The 18,352-nt window shown below is 40.2% G+C and overlaps 2 protein-coding genes across 2 annotated transcripts in view; both read right to left on the bottom strand.

The window, feature by feature from the left end:
* Positions 1-18,352, bottom strand: part of LOC131071518 (uncharacterized) — a 131,128-nt gene that overhangs the window by 65,171 nt on the left and 47,605 nt on the right. Inside the window, 1 exon segment of the mRNA XM_058007414.2 lies at positions 13,624-13,797. Within this exon segment, the coding sequence (XP_057863397.2) occupies positions 13,624-13,797 (174 nt within the window).
* On the bottom strand, positions 1,094-4,329 carry LOC131071517 (uncharacterized). The gene is made up of 5 exons (XM_058007413.2): positions 3,472-4,329; positions 3,061-3,359; positions 2,554-2,951; positions 2,019-2,430; positions 1,094-1,908 (listed from the first exon to the last, which is right to left on the bottom strand). Exons 1-5 carry the CDS (start codon positions 4,206-4,208, stop codon positions 1,310-1,312), a joined length of 2,445 nt encoding a protein of 814 aa, XP_057863396.2. The 5' UTR covers positions 4,209-4,329; the 3' UTR covers positions 1,094-1,309.

Consider the following 18,352-nt stretch of genomic DNA (forward strand, 5'->3'; position numbering starts at 1 on the left):
TGGCCGACCATCTTGTCATGTACATTATTATTTCCTGTACTTAATTTACCAGTTGTACCAGCAAACATTTTGGCGCCGTTGCCTTAAAAGAAATCGGGTCAACCTTGAGTGATTCATGTTCGTAGATCCCATCAAAGGTGAGAAGAGGTCACAGGGTGGTCAAGACCAAGCGATTAGGTGATTTGCCAACCCTCAGCCAGAGGGAGCACAGAGACGAGTCAAAGCCTGGAAGTACTCAGAGTGTTGGGACGCTGGAGGTGGACGTGTAGAGGACGCGTGCGTGTTTGAGAGTGCAAGGAAAGCACCGGAACGTAGCGGACGGAACAATTCACTCAGGTCCGACACACTTGGAAGTACTCGAAGTGTTGGGGACGTTGAAGGTGGACGGGTAGAGGACGCCTGTGTGGCCGAGAATGCAAGGAAAGCACCAAAACGTAGCGGTCGAAATAGTCCACCTAGGTCCGGCACACAAGGCGAGTACACACATACCTTCAGAGTGAAAATAATGTTGAACACCTAGGAGAAGCAGAAACTACCGAAGTTCACAGGAGACGGGTCAGAGGACCCGGTATGGCATGACAAAACATGCATAACCATTTGGGAGGCAAATGGCCATGATGACAGGGACTACTGGCTAAAGGCATTTCCGGCCACCCTTCGGGGGATCGCCATTGACTGGTACACAGACCTCGACGACCAGCACAAGACGAGATGGAGTGATCTGAAGAAGGCGTTCCAGGAGGAATTCAAACTCTTGAGGGATGATAATGAGATTGTGGCCGAAATCTATAATATTAAGCAAGGGAAAAATGAGTGTACGTGCTTACAATCGTAGGCTCAACGAACTGTTGAACAAGATGGAAAACCAGCCAGCCGACGGGTTGAAGAAGAGGTGGTTCACGGAGGGATTGATACCCTCACTGCGCAAGAAGATGAAAGTAGTGCCTCCATCCTCATATGCCGATGCATAGTTGAACTACTCGCGACTCGGCTCGACTCGCCAAGCCCCTGGGAAAAAAACTCGGGAAAAACTCGGAAAAACTCGGCGAAAAACTCGGCAACTTAAAAACACGCTTAAACTTAGTAAAAAATGCATTTTTTTTGCAATTTTTAATGAGAAGATGCATCCAAAGAGTCAATAAATGATAACACAAAAGAAACAAGCTGATTCTAGATATATTTAAATGCAAAGTGTCTACAAAATCGCATCCTCATGAGGAATGCTAATGGCTGGAAGCCTGAAGCAAAATAGTAAATTACTAAATAGTTTTTGTAAAACCAAAAGTAAATACATCATCACAAATTACAATTACAACTTCCTCTTCCCAGCTCTAGCAAAAACATGGGGAGAGGTAGAACTAGAGGGTCTAGACTGTCTAGTCGTATAAGTCTGCTGTGGGACTGGGTGTGACTGTGCCTCCTCGCTCGGTATGGTTGATTGAGACTCATTCTCCATCCTGGATGAAGCTATGTCTCCACCTGCCTCTGGCACTGGCAATGAATCCTCATCCTCATCCTCATCCTCATCCTCCTCAATGTCATCCAGCCTGAAACCAAATCCACCCCCCTCCTCCATAGCCTGCCTCTCCAAATCAGTGATGTCAGTGTCGGAAAACAATGGAGGCTGCTCCTGTGATGTCCAATCACTGTAAGGATCTATATCATCCAAGTCAATTGGACCACCTTCTAGTTCCTCTACCTTCTTTACGCGCAATCGAAGATTATATTGCACGTAGACAAGGTCATTGAGCCGTTTCTGCGCTAACTTGCTCCTCTTCTTCGTGTGGATTGCTTCAAACAAGCTCCAATTGCGCTCACAATTGGATGAACTGCAAGGCTGACATAAGACTCTGAGGGCAAATTTTTTGAGATGTGCAGTGTTTCCACCCCAATTTTGCCACCAAGCATCTGCAAAATAAATAAAATGGAAAAGTTAGAAAGCAAAGAGAAAAGAGAAAACATAATTTATCAATCATTTTAGTCTTTAGATCCCAAAATCCAAATGGCAAATGTTATACCTGGGGTTTGAGTGGTTCTTCCTCTCCTAGCCAGCTCTGAAGAGAATAGCTTACCCCTTCCTCCCTCATAATTTTGGAGCTCACTCACAATGAGGTCTCTCTCCTCAACATCAGGTACCATCCTCTCAATGCATGTACTGAGGCCCTCCATGACTTCTCCATTCGAATCTGAGTAAGAACCCCCGAACCTAAAACAAGGGTTGAGGAAGTACCCTGCTGCATGAATGGGTTGGTGGAGCTGATTGTTCCACCTCCTATCAACAATTTCCCAAATGGGATCAAATTTGAGCCTATCCCCCTTGTAGTAATTTTTGATAGACTCTTTGGCCCTATCCATGGCCTCATAAAGATATCGCATTGGGGTTTTATCCCCATCCACCAAGCGAAGAACTCGAACCAAGGGCTCTGACACCTACAATTGAAAAATACAAATTACAAAAAGATCAAAATTTAAATAATGAAGTTACAAATTAGTAATGAGAGACTTGAATCAAAAATAACTAAAATTTAAAAATTAAAGTTTTGAAGTAACAACCTTCACAATCTCTGCAGCCCTTTGTGCAAATTGGTTGTCGAAGACTATGCATGCGACAGCCTCTCCTTCAGGCTTCTTTGAATAAGGTGAGTTAAGCCATTCTCCACTCACAAACATTTGTTTCAAAGAAGTCAATGCAGCAAGAATGCTTTGCAACGTCAAGAAAATCGTTGCAAACCTTGTGACACCAGCTCTCACCAAATCTTTCCCTTGCGTGTGTTGTCTCATCAAATTTAGGACCCAAGGGTGATTGTAGATATATTTAGTGATCCTCCTTGCATCTTCCACAACTGGAGTCACCCACTCAAGTTTTCCTATGTCCTCCAAAAGAAGGTCAAGGACATGTGCTGCACAAGGTGTCCAAAAAAGAGTGGGGTGCCTCTCTTGGAGGATTCTTCCTGCAAAAGAAGAATTTATTCTTAAGAAATATGCAACCAAGTAAAACAAAGCCCACAACAAATGAGAATATTGCTAATGCCTAAAGGTGATAATTCAAAAGGATTCTACCTGCTGACACATATGCTGCTGCATTATCTGTGATGATTTGCACCACATTCTCTACCCCCACCTCCATGATGACACGCTCCAACATTCCAGCCAATGTTTCTGCATTTTTCACCTTGTTGGAGGCATCGACAGATTTCAAGAACACTACATTGTCTTTGCAAGCGACCAAAAAATTGATGATGGTGCGGTTCTTGCCATCTGTCCACCCATCAGAAAAAATGGTGCAGCCATAATTTGCCCAATCAATTTTTTGATCCTCCATCACTTCTCTTGCCCTAGCAACTGCATTTGTGAGCAACCTGTAAATGCAAAGTGAAATTAGGTATTAGTACACAATTTTGATTTAATAAACAAGAAATCTAAAAAATAATTAAAAATGAAATCAAGTGGACTATGTAGTAATTTACTAACCTCCCACTCAAATCCCTGCGAGAAGGGGCCTTGTACCCCTTTCCTGAAACTGTCATAGCAGTCACCAAATTCAACCAATAAGCATTCTCCGCCACATTGAATGCAATGTTGTTGAAGTACCAAAAATCAGCAACTGCAATGTCAGTTTTCTCATGTAGCTCCTTATTCCATCCACTAGCCTCTAATGATGGTTGTCCTCCAGGTGTGTTTCTGGGCACAAAATAATCACCTATCGAACCTGATCGTTGTGATGGAAGTGGAACAGGGCCCCGGCCAGGTACTCTACTAGAGGAAGCAGAAGCAATGGGTGAGCTGATGGTCGGTTTGCGGATACGTGGGCCACGCCGAGAGCCCACTATGCCCTCAAGTGCTTCTTCTTCCTCTTCAAGGTCAATAGAAACACCTTGAGATTCAGCTATGGCTGATCTCATGGCTAGTTTTGCCCTCTCCCTTTGTAGTTTCTTCTCTTCCCCAGCTGCAAGTAGGGCATTCATTTGTCTTTTTATTTCTTCATTGGTCCCAGGGCATGCTCTAGCATCATGCCTATCTATTCCTGCAAGGTGGTATTTGAGGCGGTTGATGCCTCCATGAAGTATTCTCTCACATTGTATGCATATAATTGACCCAGGATCGGGTCCCTCATAGGCATACCTCCATGCCCCATCTCTAGCACCTCTAGGACGGGTGCCTATAAATCCAGATGGGCATGGATCTAGTGGCCATTGCTCCCTTGCCATGATTAATGCTTACTTAACCTACACATACAAAGTGCAAAAAAAAATTAACATTTTAGTTAAACAATTTAGCACTAAGCAAACTATCTACATTAGTTTAAATAAATTTAGACATCATTCGAAGTTTTTTTTAAAAAAAAGTAGGGTTTGAATTTTTTTTTGAAAACTAGATTCTTCAAAAAAATTGTGAAAATTCAACAAGAATTGTGTTAAATCTTGTGTAAATAACTTAGAAATGATTTAGACTACCTAGGAATCATTTGTAATCAATCTAAATGCAACAAAAAATAAACAAATTGTTTTAAAAAAGCATAGAAAAAAAAATTAAAAAACTTACTTGGAATCTGATTTTCCCTTCAAATCCCCTTCAAATCCCCTTCAAATCCACTTGGAATCACTCAATAACCACCCCAAATCACCTTCCAAGCCTTCCAAATGAGTTTCCCCCTTCTCAACCCAAAACACAATTGAAAAACAAAAAAACAAATTTGTTTTAAGCCGTTTTCGGCTGTATACAAAACACGGGCGAGTTTTTTTCAAAAACTCGCCGAGTTTTTGGCAAAAACTCGACAAAAACTCTACGAGTTTCCTGGCGAGTAGAAGTCGTTACTACTCGCCAGGGGCAAAAACTCGGCGAGTTTTTGTGACTCGCCGAGTATTCGGCGAGTTTGTCATCTATGTGCCGATGCATACAATCAAGCGATGGACATCGAGAGTGAAAATAAAACCTCCTCCCGAGAGAAGAGGAAGACCAATGATGATGAGAGCACCAAAGGTAGCAATGATGAAGAATCCAAAACCGTACGAGCCCTTCGACGGGATATGTTGAGAATGATGAAAGAATTGAAGGCTGAGAAAGGAACCAACAATGAAGGTAATGAACTATGGTGTATTGAGTGCAAAAGGGAGGGGCAAACGAAAGCTAATTGTCCTAGAAATATGTTTTGTGAAATTTGCCGAGTGCTGGGGCATTCAATCAAGGAGTGCCCGTACAATTTGAAGATGAGAAGTACACAAGTACTCTTCACACAGGGAGAGTCCAGCCCATCGAAATCACAGAATGTATTGCCAAGTGATTATGGAAATCAACGAGGGCAAAACCAAATACAGTATGACTCCAAAGGACGTCCTATCATACAATGTTGGCAATGTAGTGAATGGGAACACTTTGCGAGAGACTGCCATAACAGGAAAGACAACATACAATTATTGTGCAAATGGTGTGGACCAAGTGACCATGAAGACACCAACTGCTCGAATCAGAAGGGTATTAATATGCTGGACATGGAGGAACAAGAGGACGTAGTTTTGGCAATCACAAGAGCACAAACAAAGAAGGCAATGTCTTCAAACTCTGGTACGGAAAAGGAACAAGCCGAAGTAGAACAAGTGTTGGCAAAGGAACGAGTAACTTCCAATGGAACTGCAAGTATGTCATTGCGGGAGTCAGAGAAGAACATAGTCCGACAGGTGCTACAAACAACCATACCCATCAAGGTGGCAAACCTTCTTCAAACTATGCCGCAATTGAGAATGGCAATTGCCAACATAGTCAGTGACGACACAATTTTCCAGAACCAATGTAAGCCACACCAGGAGGAACAGACGGGAAAACCATCAGCCGAAGGGAATGAGTCCAGTGATCCAATGTTGTTTACGGTGAGCATCGAGAGGAAGCTGACAGTCGTCAAGATGGAAATAATGGGGAAGAAGTTGACAAACACCATTGTCGATGGAGGCTCCGGAGTAAATGTATTGCCAGAAGATACATGGAAAGGTCTGGGGAAGCCAAAGCTTTGGCCGCCAACCTTCCACTTGGTAGGTGCCAACCAGCACGACATCCAGCCGCTGGGAACATTGATGGCACAAAAAGTAATGATTGGGACACAACAATTTTTCTTGGACTTTGTAGTTATCCAGTTACAGAAGAAGGCGTATGATGCACTTCTCAGGAGGGGATGGTTGGTTACTGCCAAGGCGAATCATAACTAGAAGCGAAACACACTCTCAATCGAGAGTGACGAGAGGAAGCACATCATTAACTTGAGGAACCAGGCGGTGAGAGAAAAACTGGCACCCTCGGACTCTGAGTCTGAGGGTGGAGAGCTAGGTATGGATGGAGGAAGGAAAGGCAGGAAACCCAATGATGAAGGGGTGCTCAAACTAGAAGATTGCTCTGAAGATGAGACGAGTTCTCTTAATGGATTATTCCACTAGCAGATGGAGGATTATGAAGTTTTCCACCCCGATTGTAACATGCTACAAATTGGCCAAATTGAGGAAGTACAAAGTCCATCGTACGATATTCATCTATGCACATCCGGCGTTGGTGTGTTTGGGTTGTATGAACAGTTACCAAGTGAGCTTGTACCGTATGAACAGAGGCCGCCGAATGGGAATGGGGAAGTATCTAAGGTGTACGAAGAAGATTCACAGGGTGACGATTTGAAATTGGATGTTGTAGAGCCTGGTGGAGATGCCCCGAAGAAGTTAATACTATACGCTAAACGGTTCACATCAGCGGAAAGCAATTCAGTCGTACAGTTCAGAGCAGACAAGAGCAAGTTGGCTTCTGAGGGTCCAGGTTGCGTCGACGTGATGAGGTTACCACACGAAGCTAAGAGCCCCAACTACACCGTACAAACTAAAGAAGCCGAGTGCTGGAGATCTATACGGTCAAGGGAGAGCCAGGGAAGCAGATTTGACAGTAGGACAAAATCGAGAGAGGGAAGGAACATTCCCATCTAGCCACAGGAGAAGTTGAATCCGTACGGTGCAAGTGAAGAAGCAGAAATGTCATACGTCGTACGGTCAACAAGTATGATTGACACACAAGCGCATAGCACCATTCCGTACGGCAAGGTGAGGAGTCCGTACGACGTACAGCAAAGCACCATTATGTACATCGTAGGATCAACAAGTACGATCAACACACAATCGCATGAAACCATTCCGTACGGCAAGGCACAGAGTCCGTACGGCGTGCAACAGAGCACCATTCCGTATGGTGTACCTCACCCGTATGGCGTACCTAGTAAAATCAACCCGTACGGCGTAGCTCATCCAACCATTTCGTACGACATAGTCCATTCATTCGACCTGTACGACGTACGACATAAACTACATAGAGAAAAGGGTACTATGTACGGCGAAACCGTACGGCAGATATGGCACATGAGGCATCGTACGGTTTACAGGGATGCAATCAGGGAGAGGTCATTCGACCACACTACAGGTACGGCAACCAAAGGCGGAGGTCGTACAACAACCAAGAGCAATTCGTACAGACCACAGGAGGAATACCGTATGGTCAAGGAATCAATATATCAAAAACTCGAAGGCATCAACTTTGAGTTGGATGAAGGGAGTCTCAAGCCACACACCTATGCATCGTACAACCAAGAGAGAAGCACAAGTTTGTACGAAAGAACAAGTCAGAAAACAACATTCTTGTACCAAAGAATGCACCTTGATCAGAATTTTGACTTCATTGGCCTTGCCCCTGACGTCTTAAAAAAGCAAAAAATTGATGCACGCCATGGAGTTCCGTGTGGGACCCTGCAAGGGGTGCTGCCCCTCAACCGCGCAAGGGGCTCTGCCCCTTGACCCCGCTAGGGGAGCTGCCCTCAGACCCCCACAAGGGGCGTTGCCCCTTGACCCCGTTGAGGGCATTGCCCCAAACCCCCGTTTGATTTGGCAAGTACACTACAAGTTGGGGTTATCCAATCGAAGTCGCTGGTTGTCATTAGTCTTCCCAAATATTATTTGATGTTGGCTTGTCGTCTGGACGACTATTTTTTTTCTTTTGGGGGGAATGATGTTGTCAGCATAAACTGCCTATTGTTATGTTTGATAATATTTGTTATCCGACAAGGTATTAATTAATTGTATTAAGTGGGTTGTCATCAGGTGGTTATGTGTCGGTTGGTTGATGGTTGTGTACCTCTCGGCAACCGTCGGGTCCTTTAAATATGTTGTGTACTGTCAAGGAAGGGGATGGTATTGTCGGATCTAGTGTAATCCTTGGCCGACCATCTTTGGTCTCTTCTTTGTAATAATTGAATGTGCGAATAAAGATATATTTTCTGTCGTGTCTAGTATGCATTGTCATGTACATTATTATTTCCTGTACTTAATTTACCAGTTGTACCAGCAAACAGAGTGAAGATAGCAGCAAATACCCTATCTTGGTGTGGGAATGTTCTTATTCATAAGCTATAGCTGGGTCAACATTTACCCAACAATCTGCTATTTGCCTTGTGTTCACCATTCTGCCATGTAATCTATTATCTCAGTCAATGCTGGACGCAGAAATTAATGAAAAGAAGCTGCACTTTCAGACCTGCATATGCATGTGAGTTCTACTATTATTAAATGAAAAATTCAGATTTATTTACTTGCTCAATCAAGTGTTTAAGCTTATAAATTTTGATTTGTGGAGATCTGTTGGAATCGATGAACACTGAGAGGGGGGGTGAATCAGTGTTCTGCAATTTTTAACTTTGTTAACTTGATCTTTAAACCACTTAATGCATATGAAAAGAAATAAAGTGCAGAAACACAAAGCAAAGATCAGCAACACCATAACACCAAGATTTTTACATGGAAACCCGGTTAACGGAAAAATCATGGTGGGATTCAAACCCACAATATTAATATACTCTACTAAAAGTATAAAAATATTACATAGGAGGAATGCACATGCATTCAGGCACATTGCCTAGTGCTCATTGCTCAATTACAAGTAAGGGCTACAACCCTGAAAGGCTCACTGCCTTACAAATGTTTATAAGAGATTACAATGAGATTTGAACTATGAAATAGCATCAACAAATGCCTAGGTATAGTTCCGGTCAAGCACAAAACACATATTCTTACTCTTCTCTGCAACACTACTCTATTCTAATATTTTGCATCATACTAGCGCACAAATCTTCACCTCGCACACATGAAACTGCACATAATCGCTCATACACATTTCGCACATACTTATCGATCTCCAAAAAGATCAAATAAACATGTCTTATATATCTACATCATCAAATTAGAACTTCTTGTGTCGGCTTCAAGAACACATTACAAAAGATGAAACGTGTACACAAGTTGGCTCAATCCAATCAAAATCAATCATGCGGATTAAAACAAATTGTCCACACACTTCCCACATGTCGGCTCATCATCCTCGAACACAAACAATCACCAAAATCGATCCGCAAGATCCGCATAATGCATTTCCACACGTTACTGCTGATAAACATTTAAAACAGTATAAAACAGTGAAATTACTTTTGAGTTGGGTCTTATTGAGTTGGTGCTCGGATAGAGGTTGAAGCCTCTGGTGTTTTGAGTGGATGCTCATTTCAAAGTTGGTGCTCTTTTGTTATCCTGGGTTGGAGCCCATTTTTAATGGAAATTTCTCATGCCGTGGGTTTTTACCTAAAAGGGTTTTCCACGAGATAAAACATGCGTTGTCTTTCTAAATATTTTGTTCTTCAATTCAGTAAGCTTCTAGTTGTAGTTTCTCTTTTGATCTCTTAAAAGTTTGTGAAGTACTGATTCACAACCCCCCCCCCCCCCTCTCTCAGTATTTCTGTGTTGTTTTTCACTTTAGACCTTTGCACAACATACCAAATTATTGGTTTAACTACATTCTTGAACATCTCCATATTTTGATTTTATGGCTTAAAGCCTCAATCTTTGCTGCTTCCTTTGTACAAATTTAATGGCATTTCACTTCTACCACGACTCACAACCTACTTTTCTATTTTGCAACTAGCAAACCCTATAAATGTTTAAATAGTATAATTTTTCTTATCTCGTCCTTGTGAATTTAATGTGGTTTCATGGCATTTAAAACTTCTATGCCAAGCTTTCTTCCAATATCCCAACAAAGATGACCAACCCAACAATACCATGTACATTGCAAAATAAAAGGATTGTATTTGTTCTGCTTTCACAATATCATACTTCTGCGAAAGTGCAACTCTTTGCATCATCATAATTTAGCATTTGCATCTTTGCAGCATCCCAAATACATGTGCCTTCTGCACCTTTGCACCCATAGCTTAACTATTCCTTCTTGTGTTGTCCTCATTGACCACCCAATACACCCAAACCACCATTCATCCATACAACATGTCCAGATTCTTTCTCAACCTAAAATATATCTATACTTAGTACTTTTTCTACTAGACTTGGTCCTCAGACCCCTCTGTATACAAATGCCTCTACAATGCAATCATCTACCCATCCATTTGTAAGCTTGTTTCTATAACAATGATACCAGTGAAATTCCGTATCTTCCTCCCCAGTTCCTGTAAAATCATAAATCAACAACAATTTAGTTATGTATTCTTATGACGATTGCATTCCTTCTCTGTTGCCTATCGAGTTTCTCGCACTTTAGCCCTTTGTGAAATGTACCAAACTATCAGCTAAACTACCTTTTTTAACATATCAATATTTTGACTTTATGGACTAACCTTTGCTGCTTTCCTGTTACAAATTCCATGGCATCTGACTTCTGCCTAAACATCAGCCTACGCATGTTTCACAGCTACAAAACCCCATAAATAGTCTAGCTTTTTTCTCATCCTTGTGACTATAATGTGGTTTCCCAACATTTTGAAACCTCTTTGACAAATTTTCTTCCAATATCCTAGCAAAGGTGTTCAACCCAACAACACCATGCATATTGCAGAATACAAAGATTATATTTGTTTCATTTTTACAGCATCATACTTCTGCATAAAGGGGAATTCCTTGCATCATTGTAATTTGACAGTTGCATCTTTGCAAAATCCCAAATGCATATGCCTTGTGCACCTTTACACCCATATCTTATCTCTTCCTTATTATGATGTCCTCCTTGGCCACTCAATAAACCCAAACCACCATAATCCCTACAAAATATCCAATTCCTCTCTTCACCTAAAATGAATCCATTTTGAACACATTTTCTACTGCACTTGGTCCTTAGACTCTTCTATGTACAAATGCTCTACAACACAATAATCATCTAGCCATCTATTGTTATACTTGCTTTCCATATCAATGATAATAGTGAAATCGAGACCAACTTAATTATGTGTTCTTATGACCATTGCATCCCTTCTCTGTTTCCTACTAAGTTTCTTGCACTTCAACCCTTTGTGCAACTAACCAAACTTTTGGTTAACCTACCTTCTTAAAACATTTCCACATTTTGACTTAACTTAAAGTTTTAACTTTGATGCTTACTTCTTACAAATTTCATGGTAATTCTGCCTAAACTTCATTTCTCTTTTCCACAACTGACAACCTATTTTTTGCCAATCTCATCCTTGTGACTTTAGTGCAATTTTATGACATTTCAAAACCTTTGTGCCAAACTTTCTTCCAATGTCCCAGTAAAGGTGGTCAATCCAACCACCATATGCATAACAGGATACAAGGATCGGATTTGTTCTGCTTTTACAGAATCATACTTCTGAAACAAGAGAATCTCCTTGCATTGTTACAATTTGGCATTTGCATCTTCCAGCATCCCAAATACCAGTGTCTTCTGCACCTTTGTAACCAAATCTTAACCCTTACTTGTTACGTTGTCTGCCTTGATCACTCAATACATCCAAACCATCATTCATCCCTACAACATGCCCAACTTCTCTGTTAACCTAAAATGAATCCGTCTTTAGTACTTTTTCCACATCAGACCCTTCTATGTACAAATGCCTCTGCAATGTAAGAATCATCTAACTGTCCATTCGGTTATTGATAAATTTGTCCACCACAATGCACTCCCTAGAACTTTGTCTTTATGTCACTTTTTGGGACACTATTAGCAAGATCACATGTAATGCCCATATGATAGATGGTCAGATATTAGTCAAAATACTTTTCCAGAAAAGAGAGTTTTATTTTTAATAGGTTTTATAGGCAAGATATAAACAAATTCGAAAAAAATTCCTACAAAAACACATCACTATTCTCCTCAACTTGAGCACAAACTTTTAAAAAAGCAACAATCCAAGATGCATATCCTATCTACTACAGTGTGAGCAACCCAAGTCTAATATCATATACCATACTAGAGCATGTAAACATGGTCAAATCTCCTAGTAGACCAATCAAGAATTATGTTTAGCTATCAGATGGGCAGGTAGCTATCTTCAACATGCTTGATAAAGAAATGCTCTTTGAAGCCAATTCACCTTCCATAACTAGCCTTCTCTAGGGAGAATAAGTTGATTCATATATGGAAGCTAAATCTCTAGTTAGCCACATATATGGCAATTACTTATTTATTTTATATACAAACATTCAACTAACTATTCATAGCACATGCACAAGAAATCCCAACTTTCATGCCCTGGACTAAAATATTATGCACATTCAAACAAATCATTGATGTTAAAGTTACAAATAAACCATCGAATTACATCCAGAGTTGACCACAATGCACTTTAACCCAGACACATCTTTTGGAATCTAATTGGCATCATTCAAGGGAAACAAATGTTAAATGCCCTTATTTCTCCTCCAGCACTACTCTTTCTTCACCAACCTTTTAGATTACTACAAAGCATAAAAGAAAAATGTAAACATGGGGAATTCAAAATTTCCATTGTGTACTTATAGCTTCCACCATCCACTAGTTATAGTTAGTTTCAGTTGATCATCATTTGTAATATGGTACATGATTCAACCCGGTCTGTTGTATCTGGATGACCCTAATTGACTCTAGGCCTCTCAGCTAGCTACTGGCTTGTTTTATTTCCTTATATTTTACCATAGATTTTATATGTAAACAATCAAAACCACTTATAAGTACAACAATTTTCTTAATTCATCTTATAGAAGCTTTACTTAAAAAAATATTCTTTTTCTGACCAACAATATTTTGTGAATGAGAACTTCGGTTGTAAAACCACTAGTTCCATCATGCTTGAATATAGTAGGTATTGTCAACCTAGGGAAAGTTAATCCTTGAAATAGAATAGAGCTCACTCTTTGGTAATTCCCAATCAAAACTCAAAAATTTATGTTCAGCAACTACAAGACTATATGCACTATGCAACTCTGTAGAAGAGATCATTGAACAAGGCATTGAACACTTTCTAATGATTGATAAAAAACTGGAACCTAGCTGAAAAAATTAATTAGAATACTTATCACTAGCTCCAAACACAACAGGTCTAGCTCCATGGTACCAAAAATGCATTAACACACAACTAATTAATCCAAGAAATGTGACTTTGGAAGCATGTGAAAGCATTTCTGAGTGTGAGTAGAAAAACTTTGGCAAAATGAATATCAGAGTTCTGTTCATAGTGACACAATTTGGATATAGCAATTTCATAATTCTACTTTTCTCTTGGAGTTTAACAATGTTAGAATACAAACTGAAAGAAACGATTGCAGATCTTGCTAAGAGTACCTTTTCATCTGCATGACCAATGATTGCTGGACCCCAAGCGCCAACATAATCTATATACTCATTTCCATCAACATCCCATGCATGTGAACCTTTCACAGAATCAAAAATAATTGGTTGCCCACCAACTGATTCAAAAGCCCTCACTGGAGAGTTCACGCCACCTGGCATCAATTCCTGGGAAAACACAATACCAAGTTGAACTAAAAGTAAAAACAGTAAAAGGTATCCACCAAGATTGTTATATACATAGGAAACAATAGGTATCGTGAGGACAAAATGCAAAAAGCAATGATGTAAAACACCAAGTTATATTCAAAAGAGGAATCAGTATAAAATATCTAGAATTTTAGAAATTACTTAAAATTAATCACTTCCCAAACTATTTGGCATCTTCTTGATTGGAATGACTAAAATTGAACAATTGAAACAAAACTATCATGCTAGTATTTTTTTACAATACTTAACTGATTTTTGCAGTGTTGTTCTATCAAACTTGCTGCTCAAAATCCAGTACAAACTTATGTCTTAACATTGTTTCCAATAAAACTAATGCACAAACAATAAAAAATGCATCAAAAAACATTACACAGTGGTATCCAGATACATGATATTATGTGTGACTTAGAAAGTTTAAAATCTTTAATTATGAAAGAAGTTTCAACAAAAGAAGTTTAATCTTCTTGGGATTGTTGAAAATTTTTGCAGTTTTCCGGTCTATATGTCCATTAGTTGATGGAAAGAAACCCTCCAACTTTGAATTTTTCAATGTGCAGATAAAGTAAGGACAAAGAGATTCCAGAGCCCAATAAAAATGTGGAGTTCATATTTTCAGAAGGAAGTTTCCCGAAGTTCGAAAAACAATAATATTCAAGCTTGCAATTTCCTACCTTCCTGACATTTAAAACATGTTTCTAGAAACAAGATAATCAGAGCTTTCAGTGTCTCATTCCATATGCTCTTAGACAAAATATGTGCTCATCAATGGATAATAGGCATCAACAAGGTACTGGCTTATTTGTGTAGACACTTAAAATCCACTTCCACATTCCTACATCACATCTTCACTAATTAATTAAATTTAATTAAATTATTTAAACTTTCCTCCAATAGTTAATTGAATAGATCCTATTTAGAAATTCATTTTATTAACTAAGCTAACCCCCTATCATTAATTAATTAAATCATATTTAATTAATTCCCAACACTAGTTAATTAAATAATCCTATATATTTTATTAACCTAGCCTAACCTTTCTTTTGATTAACTAATTATATGAACCTTATTATCTAATTAGATAATTGCATCCTCTTCCATTAGTTAATTAAATGAACCTAGTTTAATTAATTAATTGTCTTGCATATTCCTCCACCACTTAAATTTTATAATTATTAAAGCCAACCTCACTAGAATCCAAAAAACTCCCTTTTGCATCTCCACCCTCCACTGAAATCAAGGCAATCTCCAACATCCATTTTTACCAATCCTTGTCTTATTCATTTGCACTTATCCAAAACCACCACTTGCAAGCATCTCATTTCTCCATGTACTTTAGCTAATCTCAACCCTCCACCATGACTTTCCATTGAAAGGTAATCAATCCTCACCCTCTAATCCAAGAGCTAATCTCACCCCTCCATGTCTCCATCCAAAGATTTATAAATCCCCCATCCTCAAGCTAATTTAAATAAGTGGAAGACAACAAAGTATATGCTGCCCAAATACTTGGCAAAGAGCAATTGCATGTCAAAAGTGTCATTGTATCAACCTAGCCTCCCCATAACATGTGTAACATTGTTTCTTCAACAATACTCTAGTATACTCCCATTTAGATATTAGTGAGATTCTTTGTGGCTGTAAAGTTGTATGAGATTCACAAGTGAACAACTAGATAGTTTCAAATATTTAAGGAGGCTTGCTCATATTATTCCATCTTTTGCAAACTAAAACAGACCTCTCGTTTGGCAATCTATTTGTACAATTTCTCTTATCAAAAGGTACATATCACTTTTTATCCCTTGAAAAGGAAAGTGTTTCCACCTGAAGATGTTTGTCCTTGTAAAATAAGTCTTCTTGGGTTGATCTCAATCTCGTCACACAAGTCTTCAGGAACATTAAGCATGCCTTGATAGCTAGAACCTTTATGCTCTACTTTACAACACAAGTTAGAAGATAATAATTATACGTATGTTTGCTGCTATGTCTGATAAATTAAGCACACGAAATAATAATACATATAATAATGCATACCAAAAACGGTAGTAGAATATATCTTTATTCGCACATGCAATTATTACAGAGAAGTAGACTAGAGATGGTCGGCCAAGGATTACAATTCACCCGACTATACTGTACTCCCTTCCTTGGCGGTACACAACGTATTTAAGGGCTTGATGGTTGCCGAGACGAACACAACCGTCAACCAACCGACACATTAACTACCCAAGAGTGACAACCCCCTTAATACAAACAATTAATGCATTGTCGGATAACCAATATTATCAAACATAACAATAAGTAGTTTATGCCAACTACATCATCTCCCCCCCAAAAAAAAGGTCGTCTTCCAGATGACAAGTAAACATCAAGTGATATTCAGGAAGACTAATGACAGACAATGACTTGGATTGGACAGCCCCAACTTGTAGCATACCTGCCAAATCAAATGGGGGTTTGGGGGCAATGCCCCCAACGAGGGTCAGGGGTAGCGCCCCCAGTGGGGTCAAGGGGCAGCACCCCTCGCAGGGGGTCCCAGGGCAATGCCTTGGACACACTCCCTGTTGCGATACAGGGCGGAGTCAAGGAGCAACGCCCCCATCACTAACACCAAATTTAGACCTTCAAAACCACACGAAACTCCATGGTGCACATGATTTTCATGATTTTTTAAGATGCCAGAAACATTGTTGACGAAGCCGGAAAATAGAGGTTCTATGTCAAAATTATGATGTAGAAGTTGTGGACGCCTTTGAGAACTGAACTTACGATGCTATAGCTGCCACACCCAATGACCTGACCACACTACACTCTTACCAAGGTGTCGTTGTGCTGCTACCAAGTGACTCACACAATGTACCAAACTCCTTACTTGTACAACCGCTTGATGGAAGGTTGCCAAACACCGTACAAAACCAAAATTGTCCTTCGTAAACCATACAACAAAACTGATGGGCCTGTTGCTGAGTGCTTTCGTATGCCATACATCAATGTTGAAGAGCATCGTACAAGGTGTCTAGCCTAGATGTCGTATGGTAGAGTTGAAGAATATCATAAGAGGTGTCTAGTTTGGATGTCGTACGATAGAGTTGAAGAATATCGTATGTATGGTCTATGTCGTACGTCGTGCGACAAGGATGTTACCAAGGTCCATTTTCTGATTGGGAGGATTTGTAAACCGTACAGCCAAATTGAATTCAGTCATGCAATTCGTACACTGTACAAAGACAAAGATTGTTGTGAAGAGAATCATACATCATACAACGGAAGTACAAACTGGCATGTGAGCTCAAGTCATTGTACGGAAAATGTCGTACATGATGAATGACGTACGGGATAGTTATGCCGTACGAGATAGATGCCAAGAGGATGTTGTACATGCAAATGCCAAGGGGCCAAGATGCCAGACTGTTGTACGGGTTTGGGAACAACTTGCTCCGTGTGGAAATGACCACCTTGCCATATGGAATTCAAAGGATGTGACTGTACAGTGACATGCCACCACCGTACGGAGTGGCCAAAGATGTGTCGTATGGGAAGAACAAAATGTTGTCATATGGCAGAAAATTGTCGTACGGTGTGAAATGAAACAAGCTACCATGGTGCAAAATAGTAAGGAGTTCGTATGGGTGCAAGATGTCGTACACAATGTCATCGTATAGGTGCAAAAGGAGACTGTCATACGGATGCAACCTAAAACTATCATACACAATGTCATATAGGTGCAAAATGAAACTGTCATATGGGTGCAACCTGAAACTACCGTACAAGGAAGTTGGGAGCATGAGTTTCTCCATAAATTAATTGTGATGGTGATTTTCCTTCATAAGTATCTATACACTCCACATTACATATTCTTCTCTTTGTACTGTGAGATGTATCCTTCATAACTTGATATGCTTTCATTGGTTGCTCACACCGAGAGTTGTAGCTTCAAGAAAATTACATGTTGGTGAAAATACCTCGTAGTTCTCCATTTGCTAGTGGAATAGTCCATTCAGAGAGCTCGTTCACCTTCACAGCAATCTTCCAATTCGAGCACCCCTTCATCATTGGGTTCCATGCCTTTCCTCCCTTCGTCCATACCTAACTCTCCACCCTCAGACTCTGAGTCGGAGGATGCCAGTTCTTCACTCACCACCTAGTTCCTCAAGTCAATGATGTGCTTCCTCCCATCACTCTCAATTCAGAGTGTGTTTCGCTTCCAATTATGATTTTGCCTTGGCAGTAATCAACCATCCCCTCCAAAGGAGTGCATCGTATGCCTTCTTCTATAACGGGATGACTACAAAGTCCAAGAAAAATCGTTGTGTCCCAATCATTACTTTTTGTGCCATCAATGTTCCCAACAGCTTGATGTCGTGCTGGTCAACACCTACCAAGTGGAAGGTAGACAGCCATAGTAACAGCTTCCCTAGACATTTCCAGGTGTCCTCTAGCAGCACATTAACTCCCGAGCCCCCATCGACAATGGTGTTTGCCAGCTTTTGGCCCATTATTTCCATCTTGACAACAA

Source organism: Cryptomeria japonica, chromosome 9 (genome assembly GCF_030272615.1).
Source record: "Cryptomeria japonica chromosome 9, Sugi_1.0, whole genome shotgun sequence".
Taxonomy (NCBI): Eukaryota; Viridiplantae; Streptophyta; class Pinopsida; order Cupressales; family Cupressaceae; genus Cryptomeria; species Cryptomeria japonica.

Coding starts and splice junctions, on each gene's coding strand:
- LOC131071517 (XM_058007413.2), bottom strand. CDS start 4,208: ATGGCAAGGGAGCAATGGCCACTAGATCCATGCCCATCTGGATTTATA. Junction 3,360..3,471: donor CGCAGGGATTTGAGTGGGAG/GTTAGTAAATTA, acceptor TTGCATTTACAG/GTTGCTCACAAATGCAGTTG. Junction 2,952..3,060: donor AGCAGCATATGTGTCAGCAG/GTAGAATCCTTT, acceptor CTTCTTTTGCAG/GAAGAATCCTCCAAGAGAGG.